General features: G+C 42.1%; 1 protein-coding gene across 3 annotated transcripts in view; it reads right to left on the bottom strand.

Annotated features, from left to right (window-relative positions):
- Window positions 1–26,944, bottom strand: part of NAXD (NAD(P)HX dehydratase) — a 49,495-nt gene that overhangs the window by 2,364 nt on the left and 20,187 nt on the right. For all 3 annotated transcript variants that reach the window (XM_032191917.1, XM_032191909.1, XM_032191902.1), the window contains 5 exons: window positions 25,114–25,222; window positions 12,317–12,367; window positions 12,131–12,235; window positions 11,644–11,764; window positions 1,782–1,902 (listed from right to left, as the gene is read on the bottom strand). In XM_032191917.1, coding sequence (XP_032047808.1) covers window positions 1,782–1,902; window positions 11,644–11,764; window positions 12,131–12,235; window positions 12,317–12,367; window positions 25,114–25,222 — 507 coding nt within the window. The remainder of the gene's footprint in view (window positions 1–1,781; window positions 1,903–11,643; window positions 11,765–12,130; window positions 12,236–12,316; window positions 12,368–25,113; window positions 25,223–26,944) is intronic.

Below are 26,944 nucleotides of genomic sequence, written 5' to 3'. Positions count from 1 at the left end.
CCATAAACGTTTGTCAGCCCTGCTGGGAAAGACTCTTGAGAAAAAATCCTGCATTTCTTAAACTCTTGTGTTGCAGAGCATCCTTGGCTGGGAATTTTTTAACACACGCCTCTCTTCCCATGGCTCAGCACATGACTAAGAAACAACAGTGCTGAAGGATGCAAAAGGAAAACACACGTGCTCAGGAAGTGGGTCAGAAGGTGTTCCATGGCCACGGACAACCAGGTGGCCCCTCACGGACTCAGATCATGTGTAAACACCTCACCGACTGCACTGGGAGCCATCACGTTTCATTAAATCAGCTTACAGAGAGTACGATGACAGCTGTGGGCCACACCAGAAATTAAGGCACACTCTCTTAATGCTTTCTACGTTTATGAGCTGCCTGACAGAGCATCTCCGTCCCCATCGCTCAGGCACTGAACCTCCCCTGGAGAAGCACAGACCTGGCACCTCCAAAGCACCTTTTACAGGCCATGGGAGCCACTTCTGCTGCTTTTGCAGTCCCGGAGAAGAGGAAAACAGCAGAATAATTCAGCAGCCAGCCCTAGGGGACAAGGAATGCTACTGGAATTTAAGACACCAACTAGAGAAAGCTGGGACCTGGAGCAAGGCTCTGGTGATTACTGCAGACAGCCACGCTCAGTGGGGCAGCCCAAAAAGGCAAAACTCATGGTCAGAAGCTGCAAAAACCAAGAGCCCAAACAAAAACCAGGGAGGTCAGCTACATGCCTTAGCTCAGCACTGTGTTTAGCCCTGGACATCTTGTCTCCAAACAAATGCCCCTGAGACTGAACAAGGTCAAACAGGATTGAAGAGATACCTAGAAAACAACGGACTCCTATAGGAGGAAACACTGAAAAGAAAAGCTTTGGCAGAGACAAACAATGAGACAGTAATATCTGAATTTTTTCAGCAGAAGAAGTGGAGCTCTCCACATTGACTTCTCATATAATCTGTGATCTCATACAGTAGCAAAGGGCATACTGCTACTACTGCTACTGGACTAGAGGGGCACGCAGTCACAAGAGACAACGTATCTGAAAGGTGTATGGGGAAATTTCGTTACTTCAGACTGCAGTCTACAGTTCATAGCTCATTACTTACTGGGAAGGGACTGCTGCTCCCTCACTACTTGTCTTAAGGTTCCTTTCAGTGTTATTTAAAGAAGCTACTTTCACAGGAAGCCTACACAGCTATAGGGACCAACTAGTCAGAGTGGAACTGCCACCATTTAACACAAGAGCCAGCATCCAGCTGCAGGTGGGTGTCTGCTTTATGTACGAGCAAACCAGCCTGCCCCTTGGCCTTAAGACGGTCACCCTCTATGAAACTGTGCCTTGTTTCCCAGTTTCAACTTACCTGTCCCTCTGCCTTACTGCGGTACAATGCAAGGTAACTCACTGAGTTACAAAAACAAAACTAAATGACCTATTTTTGAATTACAGAAATATTACTGAGTGACCATCACTTATTCTTCATTTTTTTTGCCTGCATTTAACTGTTTTGAAAACATATATTCCATACGTAAGTGTCTTTGGGAATTGAGCCAGGATCACACTTTTCTGCCTCAAATGTGGGAGATGTTAGGTTTTTTTTACCGTAACAGGAAACAGGTTTCAGGGTAACTGAACCAGTACTACAACACACTTACAGTTTTAAAAGTACACGGATATTTTAGTCCCAATTTTATCTGAAAAGTTCTATGGCAGGTCTACAACAGCTGCCATAGGGGAACACAGACTAACGAGAATTAATAAGTTATTAATTAATATTCATACCCATTTGTTTTCTCAGCTCCAGCCATAAATGCCCAGTGTGCTAAGACTCCCAGAGAACCAGAAAGGAGGTCTCCCTGTCCTCCGCACCTCCGGCTGCTTCCTTCATGGCTGCACACCAGCACTGTGAACAAACAAACCAAAAACAGTCATGCGTTTTTTCGTCCGTTCACAATAACAACGCTGTAGCTGCGAGGGCTCATCTCGGAAGAAATTCACAGGCAGCAGTACATGCTGAAATACACCACTCGTCAAAAAAAAAAAGTGTTAACATTTAAAAAATACTTTTCCAATTGCTTTTCAGTCTTTACTAAGTAACAACACAACGCATATACCTTACGTTTTCCATCTCAGACATTCAGTCACTGATTCCTGTTGATGTACACTACTGATGCTGCCACAACATGCACACAACCCGAGCTGGACCACATCCCTCCACCAGCCACTGCACAGACGCAGCTCTCCAGAGCCTCTGACCTCCAGTGTTTCCAAATGTTAAGGCAAGGTGTTTCACAAAGAGCAAATGCTCTCTGAACTCAACGGAGCAACATTCTGAAGCCTCCTTCCATGTCCATCAGAAAGACACCACTCAAAGCAGTCTTTTCCTGAGGCTTTGTAAGAATACAGCCAAAAAAGGGATCTCTTTTTCTGCCAACCAACAGCACCCTGAGAGCCCATGCCTTTCCGTCAGCAGTGTCACCGTGGACAGACTCTGTCAGAGTATCAGATGTTCCGTTTCTGTGTTAAATATACAAAGGTCCTTTGTCAAACTGATCTCTGCGGAGCTTTAACTACAAAGAACATGCAAATATTGTCACTGAATGTAACTCCCTTGCTCTCCACTCTCAGCAAGCCCAAGGAAGAAGCCTGGAGGATCCGTAAGGCACGGAAAAAGAGACCACCACCAACTCTGCTACCCTTCTCCAAACTCTCTTGTGGGTATGTATCTGCCCTTAGCTCTCCTTGCTAGCCTCTGGAAGAAAAAAAAAAAAAAAAAAAGAAGAAAAAGAAAAGAAAAAAAGAGAACCTTCTTTTCCTCTCCTACGAGAACAGAAGAGCTGATAATATCAGTGGTGGCCACGTAGCAATGTTTAGGATCTCCAGGCAGGTACTCAGGAGCTATTGGCTCTGCACATCATGGATTGTGCATTCCTGGGCAAGCTACGTACACAAGCAAGTACTTCAAGCAAGACACTGCTGGGACAACAGCCTTTACCCCGGTTTCCTGCAGTCACCTGGGCTGGGTTTCTCCAAGACACATGAAGAGAGCAGCACAGGCGTTTTAGAGGGAATGTTATTCATATTTGTAGAGGGAACATGTCTCTGAGATAATGGGACAAATCTGAAGCCCTTGCAGGTAAAGCTTTCTTAAATAGAGAGACATTAAAAAACTGCTCAGCACAAGCAAGCCCTATCCAGTTGATCTGCATAGTTCATTTCTGCTTTCTGTTACACAGTGCACCAGAGAATTGCACTTCGTTTCCATTTCCTACCCATTCTTCCAGCGGGAATTGCTGGGCTCACGAGGCCAGGCAGCTGTGCACTTCTGCTGCCACTGGGAGGGCAAAGAGCCATCAGTCACCCCGCACACCGCAGACACCCCGGCAGCGTTCCCCGCAGCTAATTTTCCCAATCACTCGTCTCCCCTCCCCTCCCCCGTCCCAAATTAAGATGCTGGCTGTGTTCCTCGGTGAGCAGTAGTTAATGTCAAATTTCACAAGCGTAATACACTTCGGAGTTAGGTATCTGAAAAAAAGGTATGCCCTTTTAGGTGGATTTTTTTTTTTTTTTTTTAATACAGCGCTTTGGAGAAATTACCTCTAATTCTGCTACTTTGAAGATGGTATCTCACAGGATTTTCACTTTGAGGTCTTGAACTCCTGGCAGGAGGCAGGATGGAAATCCTCTGTTCAAAAGCTTTGAGGCCTTCTGACTGACAGCCGAGCACAAGCCCCTGCTTATTAGCTGTATGTCACCATCTGCCACTATTCTGTAGCCCCGCAACCTTCCAGCCAGTTTTGAGCTGTGTAGGAAAGTAAGATCTCCTCAAACTAGGCCAATTATAATACCCTGCTACAAAAAGTGGTCTTTTGTTTGTGTCCCTTTTTTTTTTTTTATGTAAGTAAGTCTCAAATATGTGCAGACTACCTCACAGGCAGCAACAAAGGCAGACCTTTGTACTCCGCACAGAGATGCTGGAAAACAAATCCATGCAATAGCTTCAAAGCAGCAGAATTACAGGAAATTCACTTGAATGAGGGGGGAAAGGTAGAATGCTTGGCAAGTTCTTGCACAGAGGCTCAGTTCCTCAAAAAAATACCTCAAAATAAAAGCGTGATGAACGACAGGCAGTGTGGAAAGTAATGAAAAAGTCCTTTGAACAATCGTCACTGCTGAGAGCTTTTAAAATAAAAGAAGGAATCCCGCACTACCGTCACGACACAGTGGCGTGCTGCCAAACCCACAAAGGACAAAGTCTTCGAGATGCTTTTCTCAACTTTCTCCTCGAGCAATAAAAATAAACTGTTATCTTCCTCACTCTCAGCACCAAAACAAAATCCCTGACCAAATAAATGTCTGTGGCCCACTGGATCGAGCATTTCTTCAGCGACCATGTGGGCGACCTCCCGATGTGTTGCACCGAGCAGCAACCACCAGTGGCAGCCTTCCAAGACCTCTGTTAGATGGACACGATGGGATGTGCAGCGGTGATGTAGGGAAGGCAGATAGCTCTTCCCTGGAGAGATGAAGAATGATGTGTTCGCATGAGGATGAAGCATTTTTCTGCCCACTGCTCTGTGAGGCTAGCGATGAAGACTGTAAATGAGAAGGCCTAGAAAGCAAGGTTCATCTAATTCTGGAAGAGCTGAGGAGACCAAGACAACCAAATGTTGAACAGCAGGGACACTGGGAAGAGTGAAATCACCACTACTTGTCAATGCTGAAAGACAGCAATCGGGGCTACTTAAGGTCAAGTAGTCTAACATCAGTCCCAATCAAAGTAATGGGGAGGTTCACCTATAGTCCTACTGACAGGCCTTTACAGTAGGAACAAGCAGCTAACACCAGCCAAACCGGCTGCTGGGGCAGGGAGTCTGCTTTTGTTTCTTAATAGGTCCTGGCAATCAAATCTGAAGGCTTTATTTCAAAGGGTGAAAAATTGAAAAACTAACTCACTATAACTAATAGGTAGAATTTTAATGAAAACCAATTTATGCCAAGCGACTTCCTGAAAAAAAAACACAACCAACAAAGCAACAACTCCCTACCACCTATCCATGGAGCATCCAGAGACTGTAGTATGAAAAGGCCAGCTGAAATAAAATTGTTATCACTTGATGAAATCGCTGAATGAAATATGGCAAGAGAGCTCTGCTGAACTCAGAACAACCACAGCCCTATTTCAACAGTTTCAACATAGTCTCAGCAATTAAACAGCACATAAATATTGCCAGAGCTGTGTGCAGCAAACCCAACATGTTGGTCATACAGTCACCCAGATTTCTTGCTTTGCCTAAGTCCATTAAAACAATTTGTACTGAAATATGAGTGCCACAGAAACAAAAAATAAAAATAAAAATGAAGGCTGTCATGCTGACAGAATACTGGAAAGTAGAAATTTCTAGAGTTTTACGTATTAAAAAAATCAAAATTCAGCCCCAAACTTTAGGGGTAACAATGGGCAAGTTATTAAGTAGCTTCTATATATACGTAACGTACTTCAGGACATAGAGTAAGTTATCATCACTCCCTTTTCAACATACCTTGAAGATAAGATAAAAACTAGCATTTGGGCAAGCATTCAGATCATGGCTTCTTGCTTACCTACACCACTGCCAGCAAGCCAAAAGTGCCAACAGCCCAAACTGTGCTGGCAAGTCAAGCCCCAGAAGCATGACAAATTTATGGCTATTATACATTTAATTAATAAAACAGCCTGTGATGTAACTGAAAATAGCTGTCTTGTGAGTTAAAAAATAAATAAATGAATGTAGTAGCTTTGCTGAGATCAAAGGCTGTGAATTAAATGGAAAGCATGAATTTTGATACAGCTCTGTACAGGCAGCCCTATTTATACTAGCTACTAAATGGGTCGCAGCTAGAAAACTGAAGGCTCACGTACAGTGTAAAAAGTAACCTATGTCTGCAATATTCTTGATTCACAATATTCACGGTAGTGGAAAAAAACACAGGCAGCTAATTTTTGATGTTTTTATTTAGAGTACAGACTGTGAAATATGGGAATGCTAGTTAAGGCTCAACACTTATTGCTGCTGATGATAATGAAGGCTAAAGAGTCCGTGAAGCACCACATTTACTGAGTCTGCAGACCAAAAGACAGCCTGGAGATTAAAATTTTATTCATGATTTTCAGACATCCTGAACAAGTCCTCTGCACTTGTTTTCCTCTTACAAAGCAAGAGAATTGTACTTATCCTAAAGGAATTAAGGATGTGCAAATGAAAGGTACAACCATTCTGACTCCTCTATGACTCATCAGCTACCTCACAGAACAAATAATCTCATTTAATTGGAATGTTTTATGTTTCTACTTTCTATGCTGTATCGGGTGGCAAGGTTTTGATAGCGGGGGGCTGAAGGGGTGGCCTCTGTGAGAATCCAGAAGCTGCCCCCGTCAGATAAGGGCCAGTTTCAGCTGGCTCCAATGGGACCTGCCGCTGGCCAGAGCCAAACAAATGTTTGTACCTCTGTGAGAGCAGATTTAAGAAAGGGGAAAAAAAAACTTACTACACAACAGCAGCTGGGAGAGAGGAGTGAGAAGCAGCCCTGCAGTCCCCAGCTGAGTGCAGTGGGAGGGCAGGAGGTGCTCCAGGCACTGGGGCAGTTCTCCCACGGCCTGTGGAGAGGCCTCTGGTGGAGCAGGCTGTCCCCCTGCAGCCCATGGGTCCCACACGGAGCAGATCTCCACATTGCAGCCCCCCTATGGGTGGAGGAGCCCCCGGTGGATGTGGCCTGGAGGAGGCTGTGGCCCATGGAGAGCCCTCGCAGGAGCAGGCCCCGGGCCGGAGCTGCAGCCCATGGAGAGGAGCCCACACAGGAGCAGGGGTCTGGGGGGAGCTGCTGCCCACCTGTGGGGGACCCGTGCTGGAGCAGTTTGCTCCTGGGGGATGGATGGACCCTGTGGGACAGAGCCGTGTGGGAGCAGTGCTTGAAGAGCTGCTGCCTGTGGGAGGGACCCCACGTGGAGCAGGGGCAGAGCGTAACCATGAAGGAGTGGCAGAGATGAAGCGTTAGGGACCAGCCGCAGCCCCCATTCCCTGTTCCCCTGCGCTGCTCAGGGGAAGGATGTAGAAGAGGGTGGATGGGGGAGGTGTTTGTAGTTTGTTGTTGTTTCTCAGTGTTTTAGCCAGTTAGCAATAGGTAATACATTTCTCTAACATCCCTATGTTGAGTCTGTTTTGCCCATGATGATAATTGTTGAGCGATCTCCCTGTCCTTACCTCATCCCTTGAGCCTTTCCACCACATTTTCTCCCCCTTTCCCTTTGAGGAGGGGGAGTGAGAGTGGCTGTGGTGGAGCTCGGCTGCCTGCCTGAGTAAAGCCACCACATATGCAACATAATGTAGCCAGCTATCAAGAACCACTTTGTTCCACCAAATGCAAGATTCAGGTTTAGACCATTACCAGATCTTTAGTAAAACCTTTTACCAACAAAACCATAATAAGAAGAAATTTATCTTTTTCCTTTTGCAAGTTAGTTCACAAAGCTATGTAGCTGGAGACTGGAGACTCCCAGAAACACGTTCCAGACTGCATAAAGACAGGGCAACCAATATTAATGACCTGGGCTGGAGAAACCTCACTCAACTGATGTGGAAAATGTAAGTTGGCTTTTATATAAAGGGTGCTTATACTTTTGTATTCCCTAATCACACTTTTAAAACTTAGCTAGGTCCTTGAGTGCAAAACACCAGGCAAATTAGGTTGAAAGAAAATCTGAATTTTATATTCCTCTCCTTGGATAGGTGCAGGAGCCAGGGGATGGATGTGATAACAGATGAGTACTGCCACGGAGGCAACAGGCTGGGCCACACATGCAGTGACAAACAGGGTGGGATAGCGGACAGGAACCAAGACCTCCCTGTTTTGTTCAGTCTGCAGAAGCAGGATTGGAGCTCAAGGTACTAAAATCTAGGCAGAATCTGCAGGGCAGCTGGACACTGTAAGAGCTTTTAGCTAAGGGAACCAGGGACTGACGCACTGAGTAGCCTTATTTCCAGCTGTATGGCAGATTAACAGCAGCAATTGTAAGTACTGCTTGGGGATTTAGTGCAAGAGATGGCTTTTTACCCCATACTCAGTACTCAATACTTCCTCTCACATGCTTCTTTGCTTCTCTTGACCATAGCTGCAGCTGGGCAACAGGAGGGAAACACTGACTACTGGCTCCAGGTAAAAGTAGTCAGAGGCAGCAAGTGGTTGGTTACCCATGAGGTCTGCCTTTTGGAAGGGAGGAGAGGACAAACACAGGTGCTGGGGAAAGTACAGGAAAAAACTTATTGTAACGTTAAAAAATAAATAAAAAAAGAGAAAACAACCAATAAAACAAATGATCTAATTCAAGGACCTAACCAAATTTTAAACATGCTAGGAACTATGACTGGTATAACCACACTTTATTATTGACCAGTTCTCCGATGATTAATAAAAAGAAAACCTTAGAGAGCTGTGCCATAGTGAACAAAAGCTGACTTACCTTCTACCCACAGGCTGAGTACTCATTCCTACCCTGGTCAGTGATGGCACTGATATCACCTACCAAGAGCATGGTGAAGCTCATCTTTGTAGAGCAGGGAATCAACAAGTGTAGACCAAGCTATAATGTGAAATTGCAAAAGGAAAGAGAAAAAGAGTATATAAAACTTAATTTAAAATCTTGCTGATTACGTTTACAGGGCAGTTGGCAGCTCGTTACTGAAAGTGAGACATTTTAGAAAAGCCTCGTTTGTAGTGGAGGGCTGTTACTGATTTCACAGAGGCTATGTATGTGATTCGGTTCTGATTTTAAGGCCACAAAGAACCACTTGGATGTGGCCTGTAAAAAATGTGATCTGTAAAAAACAACCTCAGAAGTGTCCTTTTTTTTTTTTTTTTTTTTTTTAAAGTTTGGGAATTTATCAAGGTTCTAGCTATGCTATTCTAAGGATAATTTCTTTGACTCTTAATAAAATATGCCTTACTTGTCATCTGAATTGTTGATACCTCAGCTTCCAATCAGAGTTTATTGTGCCGGTTTGCTCAGATTAGAGTTGTTTGCTAACAGTAATCCTTCACCAACACCTTTACTTCCAGCCCACTGTCAAATCACTTGATAACCTTTCTGGTCTTAAACTAACAGAAGTAAACCTTCTACTCACTCAATTTCCTACAGACACATGTACAAAAGTATTGTGACAACAGCCACTACAATCACTCGAAGCCAAGAAGTATTCACCAAGACACGGATTTCCCAGCTGCAAACCCTGCATCCTCAGAAAGTTTTCTTTCCACAACAGCCAAGCACTGCACACCAAAGATACATAGCTGGGTTTGCAAGTTTTGTTTTTTCTGGAGAGCATTCAGACTTCATTTTTCAGGAAGTATGCATGCATTATACGCCCGAAGGAGACAGTTTAGAAGTGACATCTGGAAACTGGAGTATCAGCGTGCTAAGCACATGAGCTCAAACAAGAAATGCCTGAAAATAGGTAAGGCTTAAGCACAATAAACAGGTGACGATATGAAAAATAAGAGGCAAGAGGAGTACACAGATCTTTTCATAATGTTTCATTGTGCTCAGAGGACATTGGCCTGATCCAAAGATCTGAATTTCGCTCACATTGGAATCATCATTTGTGTTGTCTCAGCTGAAAAAAAATGACATCAGATCAAAAGAACAGACAGATGAAAAAAGCAGAAGTTAAGAGCGGAAAACCTGGTAGAGAATTCAAGGTCAGTGGCACGACAACATGTTCTGCGTTACAGCCCAGAGCAGACAGTAGGATCTCCTTTCTCCATGTAATTTTGCATTTGAGCCTTTCAAAAATTGACCAACAGTAACTCCCAGACCCAAGGAACATTCTTCTTAAAAGGAAGCTGATGTCTTTAATTTCTGCAAAATTCTCAGGAACTTTCTTACAAGCAACACAAACACTAAAATCAGTGTTTGTAGTCGACACTGTAACATGCATTAAACCTGACAACTGCTTTCTTATTGCTCAGTAATGCTACCTGTAATGTCTGTAATCCAGGAGAGAGAAAGCATCAATCACAGAGCCAATGTAAGAACACAAAAACAGCCGATAGCTATATCAAACAATTGCTATAAAGCCACAAAATTGTTTTTTATTTCAAATAAAAAGCCACTTAACTAAGAGAGAAAAAAAATCAGTACACAAGACAAAGAGGAGGAGGGAAGGGGGAACAATGCAAAGCCCCCAAAGCACACCAGGCATACACCAAATTTGTGCCACGCCTGACCGTTCAAAATTGGAATTGCAAAGACTTTCAGATGCTTCCCCTTTTTGAATCCTGCGTGACAAGAGACAATGGATACTGTCGCCTTTCTCCTGCAAGCAGTGGGGGTACACTTATCTCAAGAATAGCAACTCAAAAGAACAGAGAGATACTAGCAAATGTGCTCGGTCTAAGGTGTCACCGATTTTCCTGACATTCATTACAAAGGCAACAAACCTGCATAAAAATAACCCAGTTGACACAAAAACACAGCAAGAAGAGATGCCACAGTGCTCTAAAGCTCTCTAGCTGACGTAAACTGGAGCTAGGCTATTTTCTCCTCTGGCAGAGTTCATTCTCCCTTCAGCACGGACTGATGTCCAAGGTTACAAACCAAGCCTGCCATTGGTGCACACACGACAGCAGACTTTATGCAGAGCTACTTGGGAACTGCATGACCTATCGAAGCCCTTCACCACATAGGCATAACTACATCATTTCCAGTCCCAGCGTGCTTCACAGTCTGCTACAGCGTCTGTACTAATGGGGGGTACCTGGAAGTGGCTCTGCTCAAACCAACTGTCATGTTACATGTTTTTTTTTTCTCTTATAAAAGACTCCCATGGCTCCAAGTAATGAAAAATTGACTGCAAATACAAAAAGATTCTGAAAACGCATAAACATTTATCAGAGATTAGCATTTCAAGTAATTAGGGGCAGAGCTGCTGCTTGTTATGTACGTGAAGTAATGCCATGTAGTCAAAATGGGATTAATGCACTCATGAATTAATTTTATACTTATCACAGCAAACGATCTTAGCATCAGATAGGCAGCAAATTTAATTAAGTATACTTTAACCATATTAGTAAGTGACTGTTTTAAAAAGTTGTAATGGCAATCTAGAGCTAAATTAAAAAAAATATTGTCAGGGCTAACATATGAGTCATATATACACACACACTAATCTACAACCCCACGGTGGACAATGAGCAGTCCATGAATCTCAAGAAATCTTCATTTTTCAGACTCGCCAATATATGGTGAAACACCACTATTATTCTTCATTAGTTTAGCAGTGACATCTGCACTTAGACCAGCTCAGCTAAGGATTTTTAAACAGCTTATAAGAAGTGAGATTCTCAGTATGTGTTTAGTGTAAAACATTATTACAGTCATTTAAATGAGAAATACAATCATTAACTTTTTCGGCAACTAAGTTGCACTCTTTTAAAATATCAACTTACATAAAGCATCGAAAGGTTGATATTTTATGCTTTTTAGACAGCCTTCCCTCCCCTTCGATCATCAGGGGAACAGTCAACCAGTTACTATACAATCCAACCACTGGACTATGTCTGAAAGCAAACAAAAAAAATCACATTGCTAAAAGCAAAAGGTTTCACTTACCTTTATCTCCATCTGAAATAAGATCTCGTTCTCCCTTTTGAACAACTGTCAAATTCCCCATGGCTTGGCTGAGTCTTAATACACATCCATGATGATCACTACTGTCTACGGGGTCTCTAAGCTACAACACAAGAATTCCATACACAGTACGTATTTTATTACTAGAACAAAATATTCTAACACGTCACTTCAGCATGTGTAGGGAAAAGAAAAAGCATCACCATCAGCCTTCCCAGGTATTTTTATTCTATACCCATTGCAGTGCCAAAAATACCTTAAAAAGGGTCTTCTGTAAAAAAAAAGAGTTCTGTTTAAGAATATGCATTGTTGTGGCAATTATCCCCTGGAATAAAAACCCAGACAATGCTCATCTTGCATACGAGGAACAGCACATAATGTTTAGTCCAGTAGTAATGTGTTCATTTATATAAAGACTACAAGACTAAACTTGCACATACTTTAATTGAAAAAAAGGAAAATAGCTCACCATAGCTTCATATAGTCTACTAAACTCCATATAGTTTGGAGTAAGAATAGCTCGCTGGTAGCCTTGAATAATGGAAGGCTGCTGGGAAATAAGCCACAGTCCATCCTGCAAAAAAACAGTAAGAAGTACACTTTCTGAATAGATTCTTAAATGTCAAGCCACTGAATGAATCAAAAATGTACTTACAGCATCAATAATGATAGGAATTCCTTTGAGTTTCGATTTTTCTATAATACCCTGCAAGAAAAAATGTAGATAACTTTAAGAAGCTTGCTAATTTAAAGCTTGTAACATCCAAAATAAATTCTGCATTTCCTTCCTGTCTAGAAGGTAGGTGCTGTGCAATAAATCTGGTCATATAAGTTGCTTTTTCAGAGTGAAATAAAACATTCAGTTATGGTCATCACAGTTAGAGAAGACATTTTCATATCAATTGGTAATTTTACAGCTGCTTTGCTCTCTCCCAGTCTGAAGCAGTGACAACAGGGTTTCTACAACTGACTCCCTGGTGTTGACATGCAAACAAACAAAACAACAATCCAACTCACTCTCCCTGATCCAGAAGGCTATATGCTAACTGGAGTTGTACATAGCAAACGGATCTTTCCAAATTAAAAATAATAATAATCCAAATAAGTAATGCCATGATAAAATTCTACCCATAACTCTAGTACTAATCTTAGCTGTCTTTCTGATGATGCCCTCATTGCAGTACTCAAGTTCACATACAACAAACACCCCGAGACAAGCAGTACATCATACATGTCATTCCACTCATGACCCCAGAGGTTTTATGCCTTCAAAACAAAACAGAAAAGGTCAAGAGAAAAGACTGTTTGCAAAACTGTTTTTCAGCAAGCAATATGTACCAGCAGACTGCCTGCCCTTGTTTTCTCTCCTAACAGAGCAGTGGCAACAACTGATACTCAAGATTTTTAATGAGCAATGAGTGATAATCGAGCTTTTTTGGATGGTGGTCATTACCAACTTCTGTTGTTGAAGCTGGAGAGTTTATCTCTTCCCTGTATAAGATAACAGAGAGTGGTATCCATCCAGAAGTCTGACAGTTTTTGTACATTATTAGGCTTTTCAGATCAGCTATCATATGGCACCGAGCTCCACAGGTTATCAAGAAATTAGGTAAGGAAGAAGGAAGAAGCATTTAATTAACTTCCCAGGTATTGAATGTACCTTTGTTCTTGTATTGTGGTCAAAAACACAGCCCATGTTGCTTCCTGTACATTATTAATGATGGAATCTACATATCCTCACTCCTACCTGACTGTTTTTTTCTCTTCAGTTTCAGTAGAAACGTTTCCCTTCTGTTTTTAAATGGATGACCAGAGTCTAGCAGCAGGCTTTAACCCAACATTACTTTTGTTTGCTTTCATGTCCTACGTGTGAGAGTGAAACACTACCCACTGCAACAAGCCTGAGGACATCTCTCAAAACACAGCTGCAGCTAAATTGGAAGCCACTACTGAATATAATCCTTTCCATTACATGCACACACGTGCACAAGTCTCATCTTGGGCAATGCCCACTAGGTGTCCATCCTTCTTGGGTCTCCAGGGGATCACCACAAGTCTTCATTTATATTCAGCTACTTAAAGAATTTTGAAGCAATAGCAAGTTTTACACAACTCATACTATCAAACTACTACTAAATTATTCAAATTTACAAATAAGCATATTTAACAGCTGTGCAAGGAGGAAATCTTAGAACATACCTAAGAATTAGTTGTGGCATATTGAAAACTAGGCAGCCTTCCTTTCAAAGATTTTAAGAAATTTATGAGATGGAGTCATTTCTTTATTCGTTAATATTAATCAGCACAGATGTGCACAGCTCAGTTTTCCTTCACAGAAACTGTACCGCTTTGCCCCTACTGTGTTCATTAACAATTACACTTAATTTGACTCATTTGGTTATATAAAATAAGGCTGTGGATATGGCACCCTGTTTTTTTTTCCTGCATAAATGAATGTTATACATCCAGAAGCCCAATTACTTTTGAAATGTCCTAGGCTCTTCTGATTAGATATCACACTGCACCGAACCCCAGAGGTTAGCAAGACACTCTGTAAGAAAGCTTTCAGATCAGCCCCCAGAATTTTTGGCGACACAAATGCCATTCACTGCAACCTTATTTTATAACCAGTTTTAATTAGACGGAATATTTTTGCTCATTGGCAGCTTCCCCAAACCCTTTCAGTACACTTAAATGATTGCTGTCCCATTTCCAATTAATACGACTCCTCAGTTTATTCCACTGTGTCGGTTTCAGTACGCCAATCTTCCACGACAGTTTGCTTTTTTAAAACCAAAAAAGATTTCCCCTAATGAAGCCTGATGCAAGACACAGATCTCAGAAGTCAATACCCATCCAAATGACTCTCCTAACTTCATTATGATCAATCCAGTGAATTAATTTGGCCAAATGTTTTCTGTTTCTGAAACAGTTAAGGTTTGGCTGCTGCTGTTATCGTCTGGCCCCTTTTCATGTTTTCTCACAATTGTCATTTTGCCTAGTGGTTGCAATTTCTCTACATATCTAACAATAGGCTAAATCAATGACTTCTGAAGATCCACTCTCTACCTGAAGATTGTATGCTTAATTAAAAAAAAAGAAAAAGTGGAAGCCACAAAGCACAGAAGTATATGTACGGGTAAATAGCTTCTGGAAGGTGAGGTCACTGGTACCTTCTGGAGAAATAAGGCATTTCTTCCTAATGATGTTTTGTGCTCTCACTTCTCTAACATGCCCTCCACGGTCTGTGAGAGACATCTGACCTCTACTCTGAAGAAAAATTTCATCTTGTTAAGTAAAATCTACTGGCCAAGCAACTTTTGTTGTGTACTGAGTCTCTGAGGTACCAATTTCTAATCTAACTTACTGAAGCGATCTTTGCTTTCTCTTTCTCTCCAAATAATCAGGGGATACAAAGTCCTTTGCCTTGTTTAGAAAGCTCATTTTTTATTCCACAAACACAAATCCGAAAGTAATTGTTCTCCTTTCCTCCTGTTCCTTAAACCCAGACAGAAGCTGCTTGGAGACAGACGAGGAACCTCAAAGACAAAGCCTTAGGGAGAGAGGGAGTAACGTGGTAACCATAAAAATGGAGTTAAGAAAGCCCCCATAAGACAACCACCTTTTGAAGGACACCACAATCATTGGGGAACCTCTGCTTCATATCGACTGGGGACAGGACTCACCTCCTGCCATTTAGGGGTGAAATGTCTCACCGTGAGAATGCCATTGGCTTAGGCACTGCATTTAGGGTGGGATGCATCACCAGCAGACATACGTGTCCCTCCTCAGTTATCACAGAGAGGAGAGAAAACTTACTGCTCTGTTTCTAGACATCAAGAATTAGGTGAGACGAACCCCTCTTTTAAACACTCTATTACTGCAAATACTGCATACAGTAATTATTTGAGTAAGAGGGGTACAGAGCAATAATGGCTACATCCTCTTCTATTTTATTTATGGAAGCACAATGAATTTTCAGCCAAATCTGTCTCTTCATATCTGGCACGGACTCTCCTGTGTTAATACTTGTGGCATACAGAAAAATCTTCTCTGCTAATTGTATAATTAATACAGCTCAGACTAGCTACTTTCACACCAAAATCTATTTAATGGTTTCTAATGGGACTCTTTGTTTGAGCAGAAGCCATCTGTTCACTTTTATACTGTGTAACAATTACTTATATGCAGAAGGATATGGAAGAGAACATTGCTAATTAAAACTACTAAGAAATGCTACTAAGAATGCACCTGGTATCAAGTTAAGGCAGGTTTCCAAACGCCAGTCACATGAGTAAACAGCACCGCGTACAGGTATCAAGGACAAAACCACAACACTGCCCCTTCCCCTCAAATGGCATTTTGAGCATTAAGACTTTGGAGATTCGAGCTCCAAGATGTTCCAGTGGACTACACTTCCTTACACAGAAGCTATTATTCTGCAACAGCAGTGGTTCAGCTTTTTTTTTTTTTTTTACCTACTCCCACTGCACTGTTGAAATATGTAGTTCCCTGAAAAATCTTCGTTCTGTGACTGGGCTTCTGGGACTTGGATGCAAGCAACCTACGCAGTAAGGACTGAGAAAGAAGTTGTGCCATAGTAGGAGTCACTGCTCTGTCTGGGTAAAGGTAACTCTTTACTGTGATCTGGAAAATTTGCAGAGTAAGGGCAAAGAATTTCTGTGTTTTACTACTTTTATTATTATGGATTAATATTTATTATTATTATTTCCTGAAGAAACACGAACTTAAGAGGGGAGTGGAGGGAACATTTTTTGGAGGGGGAATAAATTTCTCTGGATCTCCCAGGTACAATAAAAAACCCACCAACCAAGGAAGTCACAGAGCACAAGGCTCAAGTCCTGCTGCACGTGGAGCAGACAGCAGGCAGCACAGTCCAAGTGAGCCTCCACAGCCTCGTGCAGAACTCTGCAGTTTGGACACCTCCCTGCAAGCCCACAAACCAGCAGCAACATACATATCCTGTTTACTCTGCCTGTGTTCAACAGTATACAACCTGGCCCTCCACGGCTCCTCGGAGAAGACAATTACGCATTGTTTTGCCTACACCTGACTTAAATATGTTTTTCAGCTTTTTTAATTAGACGTGGATTGGCAGCAGAATGCCTGCAATGATTTTGGACTTATTATTAGCCGTATCGCTCCTTGTGGCTTTCCTGATGAACTGGTTTAGCCACACAATAACCTTGGCATTCGGTATCTGCAAAGGGAAGAATCAGGAAATTGGAGCCAATGGTTTTAACAGAAGATTGAATTTTAATGAAATAAGCAGCAAACCACAAGAGCAGCATATGACTCAACAGCTATCCCACAGCGGTAATTAATTTTCGCTAAGGATACATCACAGCCATCTTTCTACCTTGCACAGGAGAGAGATTGTGGGCAAGGCTTCCTTTACCGACACCAGCAATGAACGCTGCGTTTCCTAGGTCCCTGCTAAAGAGTCACGTCTTGGCTCACTCTTGGCAAAATTCCTTACCCACATGTTCAAAAAGCAGCTCAAGCCTCAGCATGCTGGATAGCACTGACCACAACGACATCCAAACACTTCAGTAAGCAGCATAATCTTGCTCTCAGCCCACCAAAACGTATTCTAGTGCAATCTGCAAATGCCAAGCACGTTGTGAATTTTTCTGCTAGATGCTCCAAACGAAAGACAAAATGCATTAGGAGGGCTGTTAAGCAGGTGAGGTCCTTTAAGCAACAGCTTGCATGCCCACAACTTGTCAATAACCAGATTTCTAAGAGAGATGGTAGGTCCATTCCCTAAAAGCTCAAATACCACTTCTGAAATACTAGTTACGCTGAGGTGACTGGTTCTGCAGTCCAGCAGTATGTGCTGCTGACCTGACACCGGGCTGTCCGACTACGCTGGAGCAGCCAGACTCGAGGCAGCAACAATTCCTAGCTTCTGGAGTGGCAGGGACATGCAAAAGGGCATAATCTTGCCCTGGGTATGTATTGTACAACCACAAATGATCAAAAAGGCATAGCAGCCCCCTTTACAAATAAAACACTACTGGAAGTTGCTACCGTCTTCCAAGGGTCGGAAGGTGCTGCTGAAATGCCTTCTCTGTTTGCTTGTGTTTTCCACATGGACCCAACTCTCATTCACCAAGCCTAAATCCATAGTTTCTTCCGGGAGAAAGAGATACAAAGGAAGAAATAGGCAGAAATTTCCCTCTAAATACTGCAGCTGGAAATGTTTCCGCAGCCCCCACCTCTCACCAAGGTGCCCGGGAGTTAAAAACAAGTCCCGCCCCAGCACACTGCACACCAACTCCTACAGAGAGGCACTAAAAACCCAAGGAAACATTTCTGTGTTCCTGGCTTCAAACCTGGCATAATGCAGAGGTAGCATGGCCTCGGCTGCACAGAGGTCAGGATGCAGCTCTGTGGCAGAGAGGCTTGCAAAATGGGCTTGGCAAGCACAAGTGTGTAATCTTGCACAGCTAGGGGTAGGCACTGATTCCAGGTCCAAGCTGTGCTCAGGGCTACAGCCATGGTTGCTGGGGGGAAGGCAGGGAAAGAAGCTTCCCTAAATAGAGTAGATTTGATACAGAAGCTTTTGAAAATTGTTAAAACTGGAGTTTCTCTGCTTGAGGCTCTTTGCACTGGAGACACCTTTTCAGTAACTTTGAATGATCCTGTTTTTGCCTTTGTTACCTTTGTGTCACCCACAAAGTGATACAAGAATTGCTCCTCCTTTCAAAATTCAGCATCAATCAGAATCTTACTTTGTAGCCAAGATCTATATAAATTACCTTTAGTTAGCTTAATTGCTTCAGTTTTACTTAATAGGTTTCCGTATGTGTAACTATCACTGTCTCATTAATCATTCTAAGCTCTCAAACCTCACATACAAAATGATTAACTACTAACCACAACTCAGACCACCTGAATGAATCATTTAACAAATATCCCTTCATCAACACAAATAGCATCTTTATCTCATCATTTAAGCTAAACTCAATTTAGCTGTGTCTTTTGCCTTTTACCTGTATTATCATATGGCTAGGCCCCCTTTTCCAAAATCAATTTTGAGGTGCGCAGGAAAGTATTTCTTTTAAGCCGGTGAAACCAACTCTAAAGAGTACCCCAGTACCTTGGGAGATGTTAAAAGCTGTTGTTGCAACTAACAAAGCTGAAAATGCTGTAAGATGTTGGTTAATCAAAACTGTTCTGTTCCACATTAAAAAAAAATAATAAATAAAAGGTAAGAGTGATCCACTTCTGGATTCTCTGTTTGAATTCAAGGCAGACCAGTTGCTGACTTGGAAGAAAACTGCAGCTTAATGTCTGCCTCAATCATATGTTAAATTTTAAAAGAAGTGACATAATCGAACATCACGTCTGAACACAAGAAGAAACACAAGAAAACAAAGCAAAAGCCTCTGAAGTGCTATCCCAGCTACGCAGAAGACAGAGTGCTCCTTTTTAGTTACCCCTTGTGAATTCATGCACAACTAGATACCACTTGGGAAGCTGTATTTATGTATTCCCACCCCTAAACCCATCCAAACCCAGTTTAAGCAATAATCCTGCTTACTCCAATCCAAAGTGAGAATTGTAAATCAGAATAAACGAATGCACTGAGTTTCCACATGCCGTTTCATCCACTGAACATTCACACTCCCACAGCAAACTCTTTACGGTTTCCAATTTATGGTTGGTTATGTTAATGTTAAATTTGGCTTGGGATATTCATGGTGAGCTGCTGGCGTTTTGTCTTAAAAAGAAACAAATAAACTTAAGTTGAACTGCAGAATTTATCACTGCCAATTTCTTTTTAGCCTTCTTAGCTGAATACTGCTCAGAAAGTTGAAAAGGTATTCAGTGCCAGCATTTTGCTTACAAATGCTTTTAAGAATCAAAATCAAGTTAAACAACAATATAAGCCTGCACACAGAAGGCAAATAAACATCCCACTTCACTGTGAATGACTTTCATCAAGACCCATTACATATATTAGAAAATAAATTCTGCTTGCAAGCTGCATAAACCTGTATTTAAGGTCCCGTTAGCATATTTTCAAACACTGTTCTTCTAATCAAGACGTTTGTGAGGAAGCCACAGAATACTAATAGTTCTGAGCATAAGCAGTTGTAATTCGTAGCGTAACCAACGGCACTTTTCTGCTTAGAGCTGGTGTTCCCAAGCTTGATCTGCACCAAAAACAACTGTGTCAGACCCCAGGAGCTGCCTCACCTTAGGTGAAGATCTCCATGGATTCTGACTCTCATCAGGCTGTCTGAAAGCAATGACTCCTGGCTAGTTAGAAAGTATTTTCTCACTGGGTACTACCTGCAGTATATGCATCCATCTTAGGGGCTGTGTGGGGGCTGAGAAAACGATTTACAGATGTATTTTCACAGTGGATGCACATACATGCCCTCTGGTTTTTGTCTCAGCAGTACCACAGGCATAAGACTCCATCCACCTCACCTCCTCCTAGCTGAGGGCAGAAGACAGAAAGCAGCACGTCCTCGGCGCTACTCACGTTCCCTACGAACTGCTGAATCCCCACTGCAGGAATCTCCAGAGGATTTTGCAGATGACATAAACAGGGCGGGAAGCACATGCTCATGTTACATGTAGCAAAAAACTAAGTAAATAAGTAAAAAACTAAGTAAATAATTTTTCTGCTAATTTGAGTCCACGCGAGTGGTGTTCCCAGAGAGGAACGCATCCTGCTGCTCACACTCACACACAGCAGTAGGCATCGCAGACAATGCTGATCTAACAACCACAGAGTTAGCCTGGGGTGCTTCTCAGATACCTTTTAATAAATACAAGCAGAATCCAGTGTGTTTAGGTATCTGCTCAGATAGCAAGAGGAGAGTGCTTCTCAAAGCCCGTGGAGGCAGATTTACCTTAACAGACTGCTCTGACAACAAAAAGTGGCTCCATACTCTGTAGTCCTTTTCAGCTTGTAAAAACCAGTGCAGACAGAGCATACTGAAGCACCTGGTCCCTTTCTTACCATTTATTAAGGCTGTGAAGTGTTGAGTAAATCCTGAAGGCATGAAGGCCCGAAGGCAGGAAATTAATCCAAAACAACAAAAAACAAAGGCAGAAAGGCTGAAACCTCGTTTGAGGTGGGACTGAGAATCCATCTAAAATGGACCCTCTGGGCACACCCCATGAAGATGACCCATGACAACGACCCAAACCTCTCTCATGCCTTGCTGGAAGTAATTAAAAGCAAGGAATTTCCATGCAACCATAACTAGCTAGTTATTCAAGAGGGGTGGAAGATGAGCTGTCTGAAATTTATGTCCTAGCAGATAGCAGAGATCTTCAAGGAGAAAATAATATTTGAATGACTGTCTCAGGAGCCTCAGGAGCTCAAGCCCTCATCTTGGGGTAAGGAGGCTGGGGGGAGAGGAACAGAAATATTATCTTCCAACAGCAATGGGCAGAAATAGAAGCTAGGCAGGGCCTCAGTCAAAAGAAGAACCCAGGCTGGTATCCAGAACATTTTCTTGGAGCTAAAACAAAGATTGAGAATTGAGTAAGAGGCACAAGCGTGTGCTTTGAGAACCCAGTTGATCTTGCTATTAATCATTACCTCTCCTGCAGGAGGAAAGCAAGCACGCTGTGCTTAAAACAGCTATCTACCTTTGCTGCTGCAAGACAAAACACAAAAAAGACCGGAGTGGCCTAATGCAGGATTCACTGCTACCAGTTCAGGGGAAGAGGCAATGAACCCAGTGACAGCAAAAGATGATTTCAACGTCAAAGTCATGCTTCGATTAAGGATAAGGCTCTTCACAAGGCTGAATGCTTTTCTCTGCCTGCTTCCAATAGTAACCACTACGCAACAATTCCAATTCTGTATTGGTCCATCTGACCACAGGGCCAGTAATGTACCCCATGGAGATTCACCAAACTCAGAAACAGAAAATTTGACGGGAGTATCACATTCATGCCAGGAGGAGAAGGGGAAAGGAGATGACAAGAGGCTGGAAACCGATACAGGAACAGCTAAGCCCATAACTTCCTGATTGCCAGGCAGCAGGCAGAATACAGGAACAGCCTGAAGCATTAGGGAGTATCATCTACCCTCCCAAAAGGCTCTGCAAGGAATACAGTACTCCTTTCCAAATTCTTCTAAGGAACTGCACTCATCATCCTGCAGGGCAGGAACTTGGTTGGTGGTACAGTTGAGGATTCTCCTGGTTCCAAACCTCAGCCTACAAGAAAATCAGATCAGACCAAGACCAGAAGTGCAATCATCATCCCTGGAATGGCTGAAGGAAGTGCTCTGCAGTGTGGACGTACAATACGGGCACAACACCTCTTCTGTGTGAAATAAAAAAGTAAGTAGACAGTGGCTTTGGAAATATGCTGCCTCTATGTACTGACAGAGGTCAATCCCAGGAACCTTGGCCTTGTTTGCACAAGACAGCTGAACTGTCTCAGGGTCTAAACCACCAGCAGCTTGCATACCAGCTGAGGTGAACACAAAGAAGCAGTGGTAGTGTCACTGCTGGCCAGGATCAATCACAGACAATGAAAAACAGATGGCCTGGTATTGCCTACAAGGAAGCTGGCTGTGGCTTTCTCTTTCTGGAGAATAGCCTGGAATGCTTATTTGCTCCAGAGTTGGAAGGTCTATTCATGTCAAGTCTAGAGCTGCCACACCTGCATGGGATCCAAACAAAAAAGGACCCAACAGAAGCTTTCTTTGGTAGATTTTTCTGAACCTGTAGCTCCTGGTCCTGCAAACCTGTAACTAGGGAGCTCTGACAGAGCATCAGACCTCATCCAGGTGACTGAGGAACAGTATGTGAGGGGGAATAAAACTTGTTGAGTAGCTTCTTGTAACAAGACTTGCAGATGGAATTACAGCCAAAAGCAGACAATCACAGGAAGCCAACAAGGACATATTCAGAGCACCACTCCACTCAAGAAAAAAAGTAGGAGGAAACCAATCACAAAGTGCTTCTTTTCCATCAGACTGTTGGAAAGCCCTTAAATGCCACAATGCATGCACATTAAGCATGAAGGAGGCAGATGATACCATAAGGACACTGAGAGAACAAAGGGTCCTGGGTGAGAAGATGCACCACCTGGTCAGCAAGTACACGATCTATCACTCTGGCCATATACCAGAAACTGCAGGTTGCTGCCTTAGTGCCTTGGTTTCGCAATGCTCAGAGGAGAAAAGTAGCCTGAACACCTGACTGTTTAGACAAACATATTTGCTGGCAATGTGCTGGCACAGTTTGGACAAGACCCAGACAAGAACAGCGTCAGAGAGGTGACAGACGGCTAGGCCTCATCACCTAAATGGGGCAGAAGGAGGAAGAGGAGAAGCCTCCTCCTGTTGTCACCGCCGCTCTGATACAAAACCCTGAAACAAAAGCAGACACTGATCTACATCTCAGCCCTGTGTTCAAATGACAGCATGCTGAGGTTAGCTTAAAGAGAGAAAATTATATACCCAGTCAGCCTCTTAGAAAAGTTTAAAATAGCAATGCTATCATCACTTGCTTGTTTTTTGGAAGGTGAAGAGTGATACAAAGCTTAAAATTCACTGTCGAAGCAAGAGGGAGGCTCAGACTTTCCTCAGCACAGAGAAACACCAGCTCTCCTCAAGCAGGTAACCAGAGTTCACTTTTCCCAATTACATGCATTTCCTAAAGCTTTTGGTTGAACGTAGAATTTAGAAGATTATGGTTGTTGGATTAAAAAAAAAAACAACACACACACACACACCACAACTGAATAACTAATGAACATTTACATAATTATAGTGAAGACAAAGAACTTGAGCTTTAATGTGGCTCGAAATTAGCAAGGTCAGATCTACAGCTCACATAAACATGGCCCTAGTATGGAAGAGCTCCCAAAGAGCTTGTCTTCACTGACTGGGTTTGTTTCTTTAACTTCATGAAAGCTCACGCAGGACACCCAGGCTGAAGTAAAAGTATGATTGTAATTCACCAAGAAAGCAAAAATTATTTTTAGCAATGAAGGAAAAAATAAAGGAATCTTCTACATACTATCTTACAGATAAGTACATGACAGATACTTAGAAAGCCCAGATGGACTGAAGAAGCTTATGTTAGATCTTGTAGATATTCTAAACAAAGCCTTATTTTCTTTTGTTTAAAGTTAATTTCCTCTAGGGGGAAAAAAAAAAAAGTAAAAATAAAACAAAAAGGAAAAATCAAATCTTTTTTTTTCTGCAAAAAGAATTTGAAGGAAAGTTTTCAAAAACCGTCTTTGCTGAAAGTTTACATTCACCATCAAATTTTATTTCTTCATCAGCTATAATAATTTTATTTATTGCCACTCTCCAAAGCCATGTGTTTTTTTTTTTTTTTTTTTTTTTTTTTTTTTTAGTTTTGCACCTCTACATCATAAAACAATCACTTTTTGAAAGCAGAAGGAGAATTAAAGGAGTGAAGAACTACAACAGCAACTTTCTCTAACAAAAGCGTAGCAAAAATGCCCTTATCAACCTCAAAGTATTCTGAATGTCTTGGATGTCAATGTGGTCTCCAGTCTCTTTCCTCCTCACTTGTAATTTCACTGTGCCACTGTTAACATTTCTGTAATTTCTATTAATTGCACTTGTTAGTAGCACTGATTAATTCAGTAACAGTCCTCAGAATTCTTTCTTACATTAGTGTCACTCTAATTTTGTGCAAAGTGAAATATGTACTTTGAACGTGCAGAGATCTATTGGTAGTAATACAAGACATCATCTGGAAGACTGTGTAAGTTCCTGTTAGTTAGAGCACAGAGCTATCTAAGCTCCTGTTTTCAGCTTTCCACTAAGACTTGACAGAAAATAGGATTACTTCTTTATCCAGAGTAGAAATCTGCAACATTTTATAATTAAGACTATTATTTCTTATTGCAAGGGGACACAGTCTCTGTTCTTTGGTCCCTTTCCTTTCACAAGCTGTCAGACACAGCTCCTAAAATTAGAAACTGAAATTCATATTTAGGTTCTTACAGTACAGGTGCTCGGCACCTAGGAAAACACAGAGCCCTTCAGAGGTGCCAACATCTATTTCTTAATGAGCAACTTTCACAATCAAAGCAGAAGCAAATCAAAACAACTATGTGGGTGCCTGAACATAAAGCATCGCTCTTAATTTTAATAATGAAGACCATAATTAACAGCTGCAATTTTCTGTCAACAATATCCAATTAAACTCTTCCCTTTAAATTATAGCTGTTACAATAAATACTAACCACTCATAAAAAATAAAGTCTTCTTAAAAAAAGTAAAATACTTTCTGCAGTTCATTCTTATCACAGAGCCCCCTTTCAATCATGGAAATATATTGCAACAATTTTACTTAATCTGTTAGTTGTTAACCAGAAACATCAGTGTGATCACATAGATATGGAATTGGTTAATAAAATTCAACGTGAAGACATAGAATAAAATAGCAGGAAACATATTACCTTTGCGTTCTCAAGTAGAACTTCATCTCTACCTAAGCCAGGTCCTATGACAACTGAGTGCAGTCGTGGCAACCACTTCTCCACCTCATAGACAGCATTCGGACTATCACTAAACAAAATTAGGGGGAAAAAAAAAAGCATGTTCAAAAAGGCTTCATTTTAGTATTCTCAAAATCTGAGTTCCAGGTGCAAGACATGAAGAGCTCTCTCATATCCTGAGTGTCAGGCAATTTTATCCTTCAAATTACCAAACATTTGTAGCCCAGGAAATGTGGCGTGGTTGTCCAAATAGCTAAAATGAAACATTTCTCTCAATTCATTCCTTAAGGGATACCACATAAAAATGAGGAAATAATTACAAGTATCCCCCAAAGCTATTACAAAATATTAAAAGAAAAAAAAATTAGAAGAAAAGGGCGGGGAACCAACAATTATTACAGTCTGTCACAGTTCCCTATTTAATGTTTCCCTGTAGAGATTACACCTGGGAGAGAGATCCACCATCTCACAAGTGTATACTGCAGCTTGCTGGGAATTACGCAATTATTTATTATTCTATATAGCAAAATGATAAATCTAGTCGTTTGCTTTTTTTGTCTGTTGTTTCACACGCATTTGTTCCAACTGAACTGCAGCCAAACCGTCCCCTTTCCCAAAAGGCAAGAGAAGCAGCAAGCTGTTCGCCACGGGTATCATGGGGTCGTAGTGTTTAAGATCTCTGTAGTGTTTAGGTTTTGCCTGTGTTGGGAAAATGACATGAATACCCACTGCCAAATGCAACCACTGCAATCCAGCAGCTCACCAGAACCGTTTATGTTGTTTTGATTGGTTTTGTTGTATAAATAGGTCAGAACATTTTGAAAGCACAGCTGGACAACGCCAAGTAAATCCTCACTGTCAATACGGAGGGGAAGTTTAGCCTCCCTCCCCACCTCCGGCACAAGTGGCTGATAACAGATGAACATTTTCACCCAAACACGGGGGGCAAAAGCTCCCTGCAGTCTAAGCCAGGAGGTGCTGCTAGATGACAGCACTCCTCAGGATATTTTCAGCTTGTGATACTTCGACAGAGCTCTGTGACTGCGGACAAAAGCCCCTGCATGTTTTTCATAACCGACAGCTGTACCGCTGGGACACACCACTCGGGAACAAGTGTTTAGCCCGGCTCTGGCAGAATCAGCAAATTCCACAGCGATTTCTGCAAGTGCCAGGCAGGAGCCGGCAGCTTGTGCAGCTGCGGCAGGCGAGGCGGCCTGCTCGCGCCTGGCCGCGGCCCAAAGGCCTCACCACCACCAAGGGCCGCTGCACAAATCGCCACGCTTTTATTTATGTATTAACATATAACGTAGAAACTGGTTTTAGCTTTAAGACCAGGAGAGCTGATCTATAGCAAAGCCCTGCTTCCCTGATGAGGATGTTTGAAAGGGCTGGATTCAAACCAGCTTTGGGTAGCGGAAGACGAGTACACAAAATAAACGTTACTTTAAATAGAGCGAGGATTGTACCAAAACTTCCTCCGCAAATAATAAACTTTCTCATGCAAATAATCTCAAGGTAGAAAGTTTACTACTTTATTTATATTCAGACTTCAAATAAGATAATTTGGTCTCCAACCCAACTGATAATGTACGCTCTTCAAAACAAAGCCATCTCTCGGGAAATGAGCAGTCCAACATGAAGCCACTCCTGCTCACTTTGCCCCTGGTAATAATAAAAACCTACTGTAGAGCTTTTCATCTTCAAAGCATTTTACAAACATTACGTTTCACATAACTCCTTCGCAATTCCGCATCGAGAAGCAACCCAAGGCACATGAAGGGCCAAGAGATTC

This window comes from Aythya fuligula, chromosome 1, assembly GCF_009819795.1.
Source record: "Aythya fuligula isolate bAytFul2 chromosome 1, bAytFul2.pri, whole genome shotgun sequence".
Taxonomy (NCBI): Eukaryota; Metazoa; Chordata; class Aves; order Anseriformes; family Anatidae; genus Aythya; species Aythya fuligula.
Note: the sequence above shows the minus strand (reverse complement) of the source record. Positions and strands in the feature narration are given on the sequence as shown.